General features: G+C 46.8%; 1 protein-coding gene across 7 annotated transcripts in view; it reads right to left on the minus strand.

Annotated features, from left to right (window-relative positions):
- The window catches only part of WDFY4 (WDFY family member 4), a 285,777-nt gene that overhangs the window by 12,715 nt on the left and 256,764 nt on the right, over nucleotides 1-16,298 (minus strand). For 4 of the 7 annotated variants that reach the window (XM_072806362.1, XM_072806360.1, XM_072806361.1 and 1 more), the window contains 5 exons: nucleotides 14,400-14,491; nucleotides 6,825-7,037; nucleotides 3,880-4,027; nucleotides 2,625-2,809; nucleotides 1,455-1,613 (listed from right to left, as the gene is read on the minus strand). In XM_072806362.1, coding sequence (XP_072662463.1) covers nucleotides 1,455-1,613; nucleotides 2,625-2,809; nucleotides 3,880-4,027; nucleotides 6,825-7,037; nucleotides 14,400-14,491 — 797 coding nt within the window. Of the gene's footprint in view, nucleotides 1-1,454; nucleotides 1,614-2,624; nucleotides 2,810-3,879; nucleotides 4,028-6,824; nucleotides 7,038-14,399; nucleotides 14,492-16,298 lie in introns of those variants that run through there. The other 3 variants (XR_012020969.1, XR_012020970.1, XM_072806363.1) reach the window with 2 other exon arrangements.

Raw genomic sequence — 16,298 nt, forward strand, 5'->3', positions numbered from 1 at the left:
TGGGATTCCCCATGCCTTTTCCTTTTGATTTATAACTAAGAGAAGATGATGAATTACATTTTTATGCTGTCAGTACTGGGGCTTTTACAGTACATCTGCATTTCTAAAAGGAGCCTTGGAGTAGCAGTGGGAGGCCACCTCCCCATCCCCCAAGACCAGCTCCACAGTCAGGCTGGATCTCAGGCCATCCCCAGAGTGGTGCCTGGGATAGGGGAAGGGTCCAGAGAGAAACGCACGGTCTCTTCACTTAGGTACAGAGTAAGAACCCAGCCCCCTGACTGCAGTTCGTGGAAAGCAGCAAGGAAACCCAGAACAATGTGAAAATGTGAAAAGGCAGGGCACTCCAAGGCTGGCTTAGAAGGACCTCCCAGGAGAGTCTGGTGAAGGTAGCCTGCCCTTGGCCTGTACAGCTCCCTCCAGCAGGAGCCACTGCTCTGCACCATTAATCAGCTCCCTCAGCATTGACTGATGGATTCCTTCACTGCACATTCACTGAGTGCCCGACATGCGCTGTGCAGGTGCTGGGGATGGCTTGGGAAGCATCCAGAGAAATCCAGAATCGGTTCTAGTGAAACATGTTCAGGTTAGGAAATCTGGCCCGTGGTGAGTTTTGTATGATTAATTTGGGTTTTCGTTATCTGGGGTCTATATGGCTAACTAAAATACAGATGCAAAAACAAACTGCGTTTTAGCGTTGGAAGTGTACTGCAGTGGTATTCTCAGGCAAGTTCAAAGGTGCACAGGCAGGGAGCACGGTTTAGACTGACCTAGATTAAAATGCAAACTCGCTCTTTCCAAGCTTCAGTTTCCTCCTGTGGAAGCGGGAATAACAGTGCCTGCTTTACAAGAATAAAATGAATGTATGGAGTCTTAGGTAAGCAGTGGGTACACTCTGCTTGGTATTAGATAGAGCAGCGGTGGTAACTAAGGCAGGGCCAGAATACAGCCCCCGCCCCTCTGCTTTTGTTCTACTCATGCACATCCACTTCTGTTCTGAAATAGCCTTTCAATTTCTGGCTCTAGGGCAAGTCACTTTCTTGCAACTGGTTTTTTCCCCAGTAAAGTATGGATGAAAACAGTACCCACTTTATGGGGTTGTTGAGGAGGTAAAATGAGGCTGTCAACCTAGAAGTGTGCATGGCACATATTCCAAAATGTTCTCCAGTGCAAGGAAACTGGTTTCACTGGCTCAGACACACAAGTGGTGTCTCTCACGGAGGCGTGGGTCTCCATGGAGGCACCTGCCCTGTGGGCTTCTCAAATCCACCAGGGGCATGAAACCGTTGTCCTCTAATAGTGCAGAGCCACGTGCTGCCACCAATGCTTCACTGTGTCCTCTGCTCCTGAGGGAGGCAGGGCTTTCCACGCTCAGGCAGTCGGACCACACTAGGGTACTGTACCCACCCCAGGCAACACACCCGCTCTGGGTACCATCTCCACTTAAGCCACCATACCTGCTTGAGGTGCAGGCTCCTTGGGCGGCCTTTGGCTATGCTGAGCTCCCACACACACACCACAGTGCTGGCTCCAGAGGTGATGATCATTGTGGGGGTTGGGCACACAGTACACAGACAGCGGCCCCAGGCAGCCAGGTTCTCGAACGTCATTATGATCTATAGAAGACAAGTGGGATGAGCACTGGTGCCCTAGCCAGCACAGGGCTGGGGGCCAGAACAGGGTGACAGAGAGGCAAAGGCAGGTCTGGATACTGCTGGCCTGCCTGTGTGCCACAAGAACTGGGGGACATGTCACTTGTTTAGGAGCTGGCTCAGGTGACAAAATCGCCAATCTCCTGGCTGTCTCTGCCTCAACAGATGGAGGCCAAGCCCGTTCCCACAGATCTCACACTCTAAGGAGTGGGGAGAGACAAGTGAGCTGGAAGTTTTGGGGACATTATGAAAAGTCCTTGTGAACACAGTGAGCCCTGGGAGGCCGACTCAGCCTGAGGAGGTCAGAGACAGCTTTCAGGAGGGGGTACCATCTGGGACTGGTCTCTGGCTGCCTCAGGAAGGGGTAGGAAAGGCTGGGGGTGGGGAGCGAGAGCTTGGTGGGCAGGGAGTTCATGCCATGTGATTGATGGGTGGGAATTAGGGTGGGAAGGGAGGGGGGCTGGGAAGGGATCCTCAGAGGCTGCCAGGGCCACAGCAAGAAGTGAGGCCACTGGATGGCCTAAGTCAAGGGTTGAGAAAAAGTGACCAGATGACTCGCTTCTGGCACCGGCTGAATCCTCAGGGACTGTCCTCTGACTCTGAGGCAGGACCAGGGCCAGAGGAACCCTAGGACTTCCCACCCAGGTTGAGCAAGAATCTGAGTGGTCTTCATGCAGCTGAGGGACCTGTCAGTGGCAGAGATTGCTGTGAGGTGACAGCATGTCCCGGGAACCTGCAAGCTCCGCTCCTTAGAGAACAGATCAGAGGCTTGGCCCATGAGGGCCCTAAGCCTAGCCACACAAACCCTCTCCCTCCCAGGCAGGGGGCACAGCCACATGGAGGCAGTGGGGTGTGGGCAGCTGTGCCTGCCTTGGACTCACCCGTCTCCTGGCTGTATCTGCCCCAACAGATGGAGGCCAAGGTCCCTTGCCTGCCCTGCATCCCGTGCCTGTCCCCGTGCCCCAAGCCACCCACCTTGTCAGAGCCATAGTTCCCCAGGCAGCAGCTGAAGTCATCAAAGCCCCAGCTGAAGGTTCTGTTCCAGAGAGGAGGCAGCAGCACCTTGTTCTTCTCCACGGCCAGGATGGTCTTCTCGGTAGGGACAATGTGGCCAATGGCTCCCTTGGGGGATTCTGAACCTAGAGAGAAGAGGTACATATCTACTCCCCAGTTAGTATAGTTGAGCTTACTTACAGTCAATGGAGAACACCCCCAACACTCACTGGGCCCAGAGAAGAGCCATGGCCCGGTGACCCAGACTGGCAAAGCACAAGCCTGGGCTGGAGCTGCTTGCTTGTCGAGGCACCTCACTTTGGGGCCTCACTCCAGGGGCCATGTTAGACCCTGGTCCTTAGCTGGGTCCCCTGGCCCTTGGGTCCTCCTCTGCTTTAGCACACACATGAAGCTTGCATGTAGCCATGCATGTCTTCGGTGTCTCTACGGGCTGATGCTGGAGGAGGAGTGGCTGAGGCTATCTGGGCAGATGGCACAAAGCCACAGGAGCCTTGGAGGGCTCTTCCCTTCCTGCCTCTCTCAGGCACCTTATCTAGCAGGGCTGGGTGCGCCAAAGGCACCGTTCTTGGATGCGAAGGGAGAAAAGGGACCCACCACCAAACCCCAGCAAACCCGGAATGTCTTTATGTGACTCCAGAATGTCACCCCATGTAGTGGGATTTCTCAAAAGCAGTGCAGCCCACAGGTGGCACAGACCTCAGAGTTCACACACACAGTTTCTTGAGGAAGCAGTGGGGCTGGAACTCCCACAGGGTTGTCTGCCCCAGAACAGATGCTCTTGACTAGGGACTGTAGGTCTGCCTAAGTGATCGGGGGCACCAGTGGCTGTGGGTACTGAGGAGCAGAGGTTGTGATCCTCCCTCGGGAAATCTGGGACTCCCCCACTTGGCTTTGGAGGTGAGCAGGGGTGTGTGTGTGCCAGATAAAGAAAGAGAAAGAAAGAAAAAGAGAGATGTGTGTGTCCACACATATGTGAAGGAAAGAGAGGAATGTGTGTCTTAGACAGACAAGTGAGTCTGCCTTGATCTAACACAGGTAGTTCTGGATCCTTCCAGGGCAGAGGCCTCCCCAGATTCCTGCTGTGACCAGAGACACAGCCATCCAAAATCAGACCCCAAGACCCTGAAGGATCTGTACCCATGAACCTCCCAAAGAACAAGGGTCACTGAAGGGACAACTCTGACAGGGTGCCAAAGAAAGCAGACCAGGTAGTCACCTTTGACTGTGACCTGGGATGGCTTCAGCGCCTGCAGGTTGTAGAAAAAGGGCTGCGGGTGGCTGGGCAGGCTCGCCGGCACGACAGCATCCTTTCCAGGTGAAGGCTTGCCTGCAACGGTCCTGGCTGGATGGGGTTTCGTAAAAAGCTGGAAAAACAGGGGACAGATGCAGACCACATAAGTCGTCAAGGACAGAAGGCAGAGCTTTAGCGCCACCTGCAGCCCAGGGTGTTATCCTGGGGACCTGGGATCGAGTCCATGTTGGGCTCCTTGCATGGAGCCTGCTTCTCCCTCTGCCTGTGTCTCTGCCTCTCTCTCTCTGTCTCGAATGAATGAATGAATGAATGAATGAATGAATAAATAAATAAATAAATAAATAATTTTTTTTTTTTAAAAAAAAGGACAGAAGGCAGAGGAGGAGTCTCCCTCATGTAAGTCACAGCGGCACCTGTGCCCCAATTTGCTGCCCCAGCTGGGCTCGCTCCTGAGTTCAGCATCAACAGAACAATCAGTTGCAACCCTCAGCTGTTGCCGATAAGAGGCTTGGGGCTCAGTGGGGCAGCCGCTTTCTCCAGCTCATAGAGGGCGACTGGCACAGGTAGCCCCCCTGGCTGCCAAACCGTCATCTTCCCCATGCTGCCGGGGACCTCATTGAGGAGCTCCTGGGCCCTGGCCAAGCTGCAGCTCATACCATGGGGTCAGGATGACCCTCTTCACACTCCAGATCACACATCTCCCTCCATTTGCTTGAGCTATTTCTCCTATTTTTCCCCTTTCCCTTACAAACCCCATTAGTGGCCTTTCTTATTTTCATTTTTCTTAGATCTCTGCTGTCAAACTGTCCCTAATGCCAAACTTTTTGCATAACCAGGCAAAACATGAAGTGCAAGGCTATGCTGCTGGCAGAACCTTGCTGCTGCCACAGCTCTCCATCCTCTCCTCTCCCCACCTAGGCTGCTTTTTCCAGCCATCAGGCCCATGCCTCCGCTCCTGGATGGAAACATCCACTGGGTGCCACAAAGGAGGGGTGAGAGCTGGCCCCAGCTGGGCACAGTGGCAGAGGTGAGGCAGCTGGTGGAGCGGGGCTGGGGGAAGGGTCACAGCAGCCGAGGCTCCATGAACAGCTCTTAGTCAGACACTGGACTACTAGGAAAGCTGGGTGGATGAGCAATGCAAACAGAAATCAGAAAGGTTATTTTTAAATGAGCATTTAATAAAGAATGTCCCTCCTCACACAGAAGAATGACTAAAGAACCACAGGCTGGGAGCCTGACACAGGTTCAGCACACACAGCCCCTTGACAGCACAATGCACGGTCCTGAAGTATTTTAATCCTGCCTCTAGGTAGGGATCACTGGAGGAATTCTCATTCTGATAATTACTTAGAAATATTTTTTGTAGGGATGTCTGGGTGGCTTAGTGGTTGACGTCTGCCTTTGGGGTGTGATCCCAGAATTCCAGAATCGAGTCCCACATCGGGCTCCCTGCATGGAGTCTGCTTCTCCCTCTGCCTGTGTCTCTGCCTCTCTCTCTGTGTCTCTCGTGAATAAATAAAATCTTTTTTAAGAAAAGAAATATTTTTTTAAAAGCTCATATGATACATCACCAAAGAAAATCAGAATCTAAAATTGTGTGCACTCTGCAAGCACACTGATGTGACAATATTTTTGCTCATGGACATGGACTGTGAGTATATCACCCAGGACACAATTGGGTGGGGGCAACTACTATTTTGAATTATTTAATTGCTTTATCTGTATTATTCCATTTCTTAAAGAAATGAAACTATTAGGCTGCCCAAACTTCCTTTCTGAAATTCAATCCTTTCTTCAAAGCCTTCCCTGGCCAAACCCACACTTTGGATGTCCATTCTCCAAGTCACCCCTAGGCATTTCTCACATTCTCCTCCCCTGGGAGCTGAGCAAACCCAGAGCATGTCACATAAGACCAGGTAGAAAAGATGTTACTAGTTTTGCATTGTAAGATGAGCCCATCCAAGCCTCATGGTTACTGCTGCCCAAGATGGCCCTGAAATTGGCTGGGCTTACGCATTCATTTCCCAGCATGGCTCCTGACTGCTTTTGGCTGAGATCCCAGCCCATGTGGTCACGCTAGTAGCCCAGATGGCTGTCCTTAGGAATAAAACCTCTCCACACTGAACCAAAGTTCCAGGGTCAACACAGCTGAGATCAGTCAAATAAGTGCTCCTCCTTGCACACCATTCACCAGGATGTCATACACAAACACCTAGACTCACATCGCTACATGACTATACTGATGCAGGATGGAGCCAGTGGAGCAAAAGGCCCACGTGGGACCCCCATCAATTTCACCAGGAGCCCCGGGGGCAGAACTTAGATCCTCTCCCACCTCTGCTGATATGACATAGGCTTTGGGGCCAGCCAGATGGGGCTAGAGCTCTACCTCTGCCATCTGCTAAAGTACAATTGCAGGCGAGTTACCTATTCAGCCTCTCTGAGCCTCAGCTTCCTGATCTATAAAAAAAAAATAATCCCTATACCCAGAGCTTATGAGGGGATTCAATGAGGGAGGCATACTAGTAAGTGATATTTGTGGAGTGCCCATCATACTGCAGACACTTCCAAGCACTTAATGTCTCCATGCGTTGGCTCTTTACAACAACTCCCCAGAGTAGACACACATATAAAGAATTAAATCCTGTGGATTTACTGTAGTGTCTGTCACATGTATCACAGGGGAATGTAGTCCTCATCATTATCATTAATGACGTCATCACCCTCATCAACATCGGATGGTAACAGAAGGGTAAGTAAGCCCTGATGTTGAGGGGTGTAGGGAGACTATTACCCCTCCTCAGTTCCCTTTTGTTTCTATCCGGGAGAAAATGTCCTCACTCTCACTCTCAAGCTCACAGTTCACACACTCTTTTGAGAAAGCAAGACCAAGAACATGGATGCTGTACCTGTTTGGGTACCTGTCCAAAGTTGCTGACAAACCCCAGGATGGTGCTCCTGATTAAGGGGTCACTGATGCTGCTGAGGTCCATTTTGTCACCGTAGAAGTAGGGGTGGAAGGTATTAACAGCTTCCACCGCCGCTGACCCCTGCTGCTTGTACCCAAAAATGAGGTCGATCCAGTGGTGGAGGTTGGCACTGACAAAGTCACTTTCCAGAGCCTGGAACCAAAACCCAAAGATCATGAAAAATGAAGGCCTCTCTTAGACTTGTGAGCCCTCTTCACAGATCAGGAGGGGGCACACGTATCAGGATGCTGGCTCTGCACAGGGAAGATGTGATATTGCACTCAGCTTGATGAGCACTAAGTGAGCAGAACATATCGGCCACCTAATGACCATCTAATTCCTGTCTCCAGCTAGTGGGAAAACAGATCTGACTGCTCCCATCACCCTAGCTCATTCACTCTGTGCTATAACCAGGAGGTTCAGAAGATTTGTGTCTTCCATATCTAAACGGAAGACTGAAAATAAGGTGTTGGGGTCCTGTTGAGATCAAAATAAGAAAAAGGGAGAGCTGATTCTGATCAGAGATTCAGGTGGTTGAGACTAAGTGTAGGAGTTAGGAGAACCCATTCTGGAGCAGGCTGGACTCCAGCACTACCATGGACGCTCCTTAACATCTCTGTTCCCCAGTTCCTTCATCTTCTTTACCTACAAGTTAGGGAAAATAATTATACCTTCTTTGTGGAGATATGTGAGGTATGGTCTGTGTTCATGCCTGGTGCGCAATGAGCTCCATGTAAAGTTAGCTACACTGACTACACTGCACACCTACTAGGTGCCAGGCACTGGCTTGGGGTTTATGTGTGTTATCTCTTCCCATTAACACCATCTTCTGCTGATAGATATAATTGCTCCACTCCTGGGGCAGGTTCAGGTATGTTTTTGAACCTACTATCTCAGTCCCCAACTCCCAGGCCTCAGAATCCCTTAGGGGCTATCCAACCTTACTAAGCACATCTCACTGTACCCAAGTACCTAGAAATTATTGACATATTGGCTGTGAGGCCCTTTCTTAGTGATCTCTTAAAGGAAAAGGGTAGAATCTACCTTTGAGGTGCAGCACTGTCCCCAGGAATGTGAGCTTCTTTACTGGGGCACTTATGTTCAGTCCAGAGTACGCAATGGACAAGAGTATTTCATCTGCACACCTAAGGGGTAAGTCTATGATGACCTTGAGGAACATTCTGCCCACGTGCAGGCTGCTGTCTCCAAGGAAGGAGGACAGGAGAATTTCCAGACTCAGCCATGGAGACTTACTCTGAGCTTAAAGTTTCCACGTGACATCTAAACCTCACCCCACTCAGGAACACAGCTCCCATTGTAAGCAAGTAATATCTGCCTCCAACTAAAGGTGACATCTATCAGGAGACAGAAAGAAGGGTAGCAGAGGAGCCAAGCATGCTCCATCCTTCATGGATACAGGCCAGTTGAATTACACCAGCTCAGATTAGGGTACCCAGGTTGGCAAAATGTCCCAACAGTTGCCACCCATGAGCAAGAGAAAATGTGGGCCAGGGTTTGGAATATGCCAGTTCACCTGAGAAACGGCACCTGTTTCTACTAAGCAGAGCCCAACTTCAGGACTGTGTTCTGAGACTCAAAAACATACATTTGGGATTGTCGAAGCACCACTCACTGATCCTCTGGGAGGACATGGGCCTATAGAAGTCAGGTCATCTATGCCACATTAGTTTTTTTGAGGCATACGGCCAAAGTGGCTTCAAGAAGCCACACCTGGGTAATGCCACAAGAGTTGTGATGAAAGGCATGGTTTTTCCAAGCCTACTATCTGGCCTGGAGCACAGCTAAGAGCCTTCTGTTAATGTTTTTATTAAAGCACTTGCTGGTGACTGCAATAGCAGAATGGTCATATATCAGGGAAGACCATAGGCCAGGACATCTGACCCTCCCTCCAGGCATTTTTTCTACTCTTATTACCAACACATAGCCCATATCTTTAAGCTCTTCTAGAGTATCTTTTCTACCTCCTTTCTTTAGATGAAGCCTGGCTCTCTCCTGAGCCCCCAGTGGTGGCTACTTGCTGGGTTACATGCCATGTCTTAGGGCCTAGAGGTGGTGTTGGTATCTTCCTTGGTCCTCACTGCCACCTCCAGACCATTGTTCCTCTACCTTCTTGCTAAAAGAACAATACTTTGCTCCTCTGTAGTTCATGGAATTTAACTCTAGCCCCCCTCCTCATCCACAATGCTGCCATCTACCAACTTTTTTTTCTCATTCATCAAACATGGTGAGTCCTGGCCATGACTTCCTTTCATCTCCAAGATCTGCCATCATCCTCAGTGATTGCAATATTTCACCTCTCAGTTCCTTAAGTGCTACTTCTCCAATGATTTTGCCTGTCTCCACCTAAAGCTACCTACTCCCGCAGACACACCTTAACTCATGTCAGCATCCATAAGTACTCCAACTTCAGAATCTCTCCTTCAAACATCTCCATTGGTGAAAGCCACATCCTCACCTTGCTGGTTATTTAACTACTCTCTGAGGCTATTCTTCTACCTTGTCAAAACTTCTAGGCCCCTCACCCTTTTACTTCTTTGCAATCTATCGACACTCACCTATTTTCAGCCACATCTTGATGCAGCTTAGACTTTGTGGTATATCATTTCAATAATACTCCACTTAATACATCTTTTTATGCTATCAAATTGTGTATACTGTCTTTTCACAGCGCGCTGAAACAACTCAAATATATTATGTCTCACATAAAACATCACATAAGGGGCCACACTGATTATCCTATAATTCTGAGTCACCAATTTCAAATGGACCTGGAGCACTCCCAGAAAACTTCAGAATGTTTCTCTGGTCAAGTCGTACATTATCACTGGAGATAACTAGTTCACATTTCTTTCTCTCTCCTTACCTCTGACCCTCTCTGACTGTCTACTTTCAGCCATTGGCCACACCTCCCACTTTGCACAGAAAAATAGAGCCACCAGTTGGAAACTTCCATATCTTTCTGACAACATATATAAACGAACTTTCATCTGCAATCCCCTGACCTCTCCTCCTCCTATTTAATGCCAGAATCTGCCCAACCTTTTATCTAAAGCTAGCCCTCTACCTGTAGTTTAGATCCCAAATTCTCTTGTTTTCTCAAGAATATATTATTCCTTTCCTTGTATATTCACCCTCTCTTTCCCATTACTTTTTAAACTTACTTATTAAAATAAAAAAAGAAAATCTTAGCATTTCCTTAACCTTCCATCTCCTCCAGGTACTACTCTCTGTCTTTGTTCTCTCCTTCACAAGCAGGATTTTTGTTACTAATCCTTATCATTTCTGTTTCCTTCTTATTACTTACCTCCTTTATTTCTTCGTGTGGACTTGAGTTATTATCTTCTATTTTAGCATGAAGAACTCCCTTTGTGTTTCTTTTCTTTTTTTTTTAAATATTTATTTATTTATTTATTCAGAGAGAGAGAAAGAGAGGCAGAGACACAGGCAGAGGGGGAGAAGCAGGCTCTGTGCTGGAAGCCTGACCCGGGACTCTATCCTGGGTCCCCAGGATCATACCCTGGGCTGCAGGCGGCGCTAAACCGCTGCACCACCGGGGCTGCCCTCCCTTTGTGTTTCTTAAAGGGCAGGTCTCCTAATGATAAATTCTTTTAGTTTTATTTGTCTGGAAATGTCTTTATTTCCTTAGTTTTGAAGAATAGTTTTGCTGGCTATAAAATTCTTGGCTGATAGTCTCTCAGCACTCTGAATATTTCATACCACTGCTTTCTTACCTCTATGGTTTCTTCTTTTTTTTAAGATTTATTTATTTATTTATTTATTTATTTATTTATTTATTTATTTTTTAAGATTTTATTTATTTATTCATGAGAATACAGAGAGGAGAGAGAGGCAGAGACACAGGCAGAGGGAGAAGCAGGCTCCATGCAGGGAGCCTGACATGGGATTCGATCCCGGGTCTCCAGGATCAGGCCCTGGGCCGCAGGCGGCGCTAAACCGCTGAGCCACCCGGGGCTGCCCACTTCTGTGGTTTCTAATGAAATATTAACCATTAACCTTATTAAAGACACCTTGTAAGTGATGAGTTGCTTTTGTTGCTTTTAAGATTCTTCTTTTGACTTTCCTTTTTGACAGTTTATGATGTGTCTAAGTATAGATCTCTTTGAATTTACCCTACTTGGAATTTATTGAATGTCTTGTATGTATAAATTAATGCTTGGCATCAAAATTGGAATGTTTTTGAACATTATTTCTTCAAATATTATTTCTGCCCCTTTCTCTCCTACTTTGGAAACTTTGGTACTTCCAATTTGTATATGTTACTGTTTGATGGTGTTCTATAGATGCCTAGATTCTGCTCATTTCTCTTCACTTATTTCTTCCTGTTTCCCAGACTGGGTAATCTCAATTGACTTGTCTTCCAAGTTTGTTGATTCTTTGCCTGCTATTGATCCCTTCTAGTGAATTTTTCATCTCAGTTACTGTACTTCTCGGCTCCACAATTTCTATTTGATTTCTTTGCATAATTTCTATTTCTTTATTTATATTTTCTCATTGTCATACTTTCCTTTAGGCCTTTACACATAGTTTTATTTAATGCTTTGAACCTATTTATGATATCTGGTTTAGTCTTGTCTAGTAAGTCCGAAGTTTAGGGTTCCACAGGGATATTTCTATTGACAGCATTTTCCCCCCTCTGTATGAGCTGTACTCTTTTTCCTTTACATGTCTCATAACTTTTGTGGAAAACCAGACATTTTAGATAATATGATATGCCAACTCTGGAAATCAGATTTTTCTCTTACCCCAGGGTTTGTTGTTGTTGTTACTGTTGCTTATTGTTTTTTTATTTAGTTACTTTACTGAACCAGTTCTACAGAGTCTGTATTTTTTTGTTGTATGTGGTCACTGAAATCTCTGCTTTGTTAGCTTAATGGTCTTCTTATGATTGGATGAAGATTTCTTTAAATGCCTAGAACCAGTTAGTATTCCAGTCTTTGCCCAGGGAGGGGCTTTGCGTGCATGGCTTCAATGTTCAGCCAGGTAGCAGCTGCCTGGTAAAAACTCTGCCTTTACCTCATATCTTGCTTGCACAGAGCCTCAATGTCAGCCAGAAGTGAATCTTAGGACCTTAGGAGCATAAACACAGCCTTGTACGTGAAAGCAATCCTACAGATATGTGTATCCTAGATCCCAGGGATATTTTGAAATCGTTTCAAGCCTCCTAACAAATATCTCATTCCCTAGTTTTTCCATTTAGGCTTTTTGGTTAGTCTATTGTTTGGCCAATTATATCCACTACCTCTGGCAGCCACGGTGTTAAACAGTTGTCTCTGGTTTATTTTTTCACAAATATCACTGAAGAAAAGTCTTTTGTACTCTGCCATCTTTGAGATCATATAAAGATAGCCTTGCTGGTGGGGCCTTTCAGGGAACCATTAACAGGTCAAATAATAACAGTTCTCTGGGTATGAGACTTTGAAGGAGCCCCAACCCCATTCTTCCCCCTCCAATGACTGGTAGGCTGTTGGTTTTCACTGTTATTGTGGGCTGTTGGTTTTTTAAGCTACTATGGCACTAAAGAGGAGAAATGAGAATGGTGTAAGTTAAAACACTACAAAGCTTGCTATTATTTCAGAGATTCAGTCATTTTTCTCAAAGGAATACACCCTTGATTTTTCCAAGCCTCTAGTTAATTTCCAGAGTTCTGAAAAGTTTTTCATGACAATCTTTGCCATTATTCTTATTGCTTTTATGGAGTAGAGTATGTCCAGAGGTTCCTACTCTGATATTTTCACTGACATTGATCATTAACATCCTAACCCACTCCAACCTAATCTTTACCAAAAGAGGTCTCCCCACTATTGTCACCACCCAGTTCCCCTGGGCCACACCTCTAACCTATATCTGATGACACTGAATAAATATCTCTCCTTTGTGGCATTTTGTGCAGTTATAATTTCCCTGTTATTTGTGTGGTTATTTAATCAAGCTGCCTCCCCACTAGACCATTGGCATCTGCAGTCAGGCCTGTGTAGTGAATCTTCTCACTCGCCCCAAGCCAAGAACTTTTCTGAGAACACATTGGCAGAGGGTTGCTGCCACCTGAGGTCAATTTCATGTCTGGTCCAACTACTCAAGACCATTGGATTGTGGGAGAGATGACTACCATTACTAAATTTCCAGAGGCAAGGATAAACCAAGGAAGAATTTTCTCCTTGCCAAGGGATAAGGACAGAGGAAAAAGTACAGCTTTGTTGCTACTCAGGCCCACCCTAGATTTTTTTTCTGCTTAGGTACAATTTACATACAATAAATTTCACCCTTTTTAAATGTACAGTTCAGTGTGTACTGACAGATGCATGTGATCATGTAAGTATCATCATAACTGAGATATGACATTTACATCAACTCAAAATGTTCTCTTGTATTACTTTTCCATCATCCCCTACTCCAGTGACTACTGATCTACCTTCAATCTGCATACTTTCACCTTTCCCCGAATGTCACATAAATAGAATCCCACAGTATGGAGCTTTGGGTTTGGCTTCTGTTGCTTAAGATATGATTTTGAGATTAATTCCTATCACTACATGTATCAGTAAACTGCTTCTTATTATTGCTAAGTAGTATTCCACTATGTGGATGTATCATTTGTTTATCCATTACCAGTAGCTGGACATTTGGGTTGTTTTCAGTTTTTGATTAGCATGAATAAAAATAATGCATATTTATGTGCATGCTTTTCCGTGGACATGTCTTCATTTCTCTTGGGTCAATATAGACAAATGGAATTGCCAGGTGATAAGGCAAATGCATCTTCAACTTCATAAGAAATTACTAAATTTTTTTTCCAAAGTGGCTGTACCATTTTGTTTTTCCTATCAACAATGTGTAATGAATTCTGACTGCTCCATATTCTTGCTTACTCTTGGTTTTGTCAATATTTAAAATTTTAGCCACTCTTATAAATATGTAACATCATCTCACGTGGTTTTTCTTTATGTTTCCCTGATGACAAATGAAATTGCACCTATTTTCATGGTTTGAGCTAATGCATATATTTGATCCAAATGGCCGCTACCACATCACCCTCTCTGGTTAGTAAGCCAAGTCTTCCCTATGCCTGGCACATCCTTTGGCCCATAGGAGTGGCTCAGGGCCTCTAGCTTCTCTCTGAGCTATACTGAGCAGTATGGCCCAGGGCACAACTGCCTATAGGACCAGCTAAAGACACTAACTTGTCCTCCAGAGCATTCAAAAAGAATGTGAATGTGCCCCCTCTAGTAATTCCCACAACAAACTGGCACAAGGACATAAGGCATGGAACTCTTGAAAGAGCCCAGAACCCGAGATTTTTCCTGTTAACCTGGAGCATGAAGCCTAGCACCTTCTCTGGGCTCTCTAGACATAAAAGCCTCAGAAGTGCTTGCCACTAGCCCTCTGCTTGCACAGAAAGCCTCCGTGGAGATTGAGAAGATACTGTGGTCTCCATTCAGGATGCCAGGGCCTTGGGCATGACCTTAGTCAACTCACCTGTCTATGCAGGCTGATGAATTTCCGTGGGTCCCCATCAGCCCAGGGAGGGAGTTGCACGTCGCCCAGTGCTGTCCCATCCTGCATACAGCCTGAGTGAGGGGAGAAACAGCAGAGCTTTGAGTAAATGAGAGCCCAAACTGGGCTAGGAGTGTGGGGGTATAACCCCATGCTGTCTAAGACTTCTAATTCCATGCAGATCAGGCTAAGAGCTGTGTCCTGCACAGGCCTCACTGCTTCCTGCATCTTCTGTCTGGTGGCCTCCCACCCTCTCATCTGCCTAGAATATTCCTACTTGGTCTATAAGCCTTTGACCTTCTACAAGGCCCTCCCTGCTTCCCAGGCAGGTTTGTACTTGATTCACAAGTCCTATAAAACGCCAGTACTGTGGTCATTGTTTGTTGTCTTTCTTCTTCCCTACTATTCTATGCCTTTTCATCTGGGGGCTTTCCACCCAGGGCTAGAGCAGTAAGGAGATAATCACACTAACAGTAAAAGCTATTGTATTTTGAGCATCCAACTCTATGCCAGGGCACTATGTTAGGTGTTTGGCACACATCTTATTGAATCTTCATTTAACTCTATAATTTATGCATTTTATCTCCATTTTTAAAGTGAGGATAGCAAGGTTTTTAGAGGCAGCTTCTGCAGACATTAGAAAGAGGAGTCTGGATCCAAGCCCAAGTCTCTCTCCTACCCATTAGCCACGTAACCTTGGGCATGTTGCTTAATCTCTTAGGGATTCACTTCTCCTACCTGTAGGAGCTGCAGTATTGGCACCCCCTTACCGCTGCAGTAATACCCCCCCCCCCCCGGGCTGCTGTATTGGCAGCTTTCATTACTGGCTTATGGATTAATGGTGGAAGGATTAAAAGAGAAATAAGCATAATGTGCTTAGAAAAACTCCAGGCATAGGATGGTTGCCCAATAAACATTAGTTATAGTCTTGCTTAAACCCTCCAGAGCCTTCATGGTACAACTAGAGTAAAACCTTCGCCTCCTTCCTCTGGCCTACAGGTTTGTGTCTGATGTGGCTTTTCTTACCGTCTAGTCTCAGCTCACCTGTCACCAACTCAGATGCTCCTTCCTGGAGACCAGAATAACACAGGGATGTTGGGAGTCCCTCTTAAACCATTTTCCTACCTTCTTTCTTCATAACAATTCTCAGCATCAGACAATCTTTCACTTATTTATCTGTTTGTATTTTCTATCCCTTCCCTCTGTCCCTGTCCCTGCACAGAATGTAAATGTCTTCAGGACAATCCGTTCCAGGCGGTCCACCTAAATTCCCAAAGCCTACAAAGGTTTCTGCATACAGCAGGTGCTCAATAACCTCTTGTTCCAGGATGACTGAGGATCCTTGGTCCTTGGCATGTGTGTCATCTCTGCAACTTAGTTCCTGTCCCTGTCTGCAGGAGCCCCCACCGATTTCCAGGGCAGGAGTGGTGCTGTCCCCAGAGCACTGCCCTCAGCCCAGGCCGGCTTCCACCCCAGTCTCACTGCTTTCATGGGTCTCACCGCATCTGGTGGGAAACACCCTTCATGTTGGTTGGGGTCTCTTGATGCACGTGAGGCATCCAAGAACCTGAACACTGCCCAGGCCACCAAGTTCCATGGATCAAGCTTGCTGAGTGTGAGCATGGGCCGGGGCCTGTTTTAAATGCTCCACAGGTATTCTGGCTGCAAACCACAGCAGAAGAGGTGAATGCCTGGGTGGTGGCCAGATCTCACCTGTGCTCAACTGTGCTCCCCTGCACCCACACCTGGCTTTGGCTCAAGGTGCATAACCCTGTATGTCTTTTGGAGGAAGGAGAGCCCTGAGGGAGGAGAGCTCCGGTGCACAGGTGTGTGCTGGTGACAGTTCATAAGCGCCCTCTACAGGGTGAGTGATCTTATCTC

Source organism: Canis lupus, chromosome 29 (genome assembly GCF_048164855.1).
Source record: "Canis lupus baileyi chromosome 29, mCanLup2.hap1, whole genome shotgun sequence".
Taxonomy (NCBI): domain Eukaryota; kingdom Metazoa; phylum Chordata; class Mammalia; order Carnivora; family Canidae; genus Canis; species Canis lupus.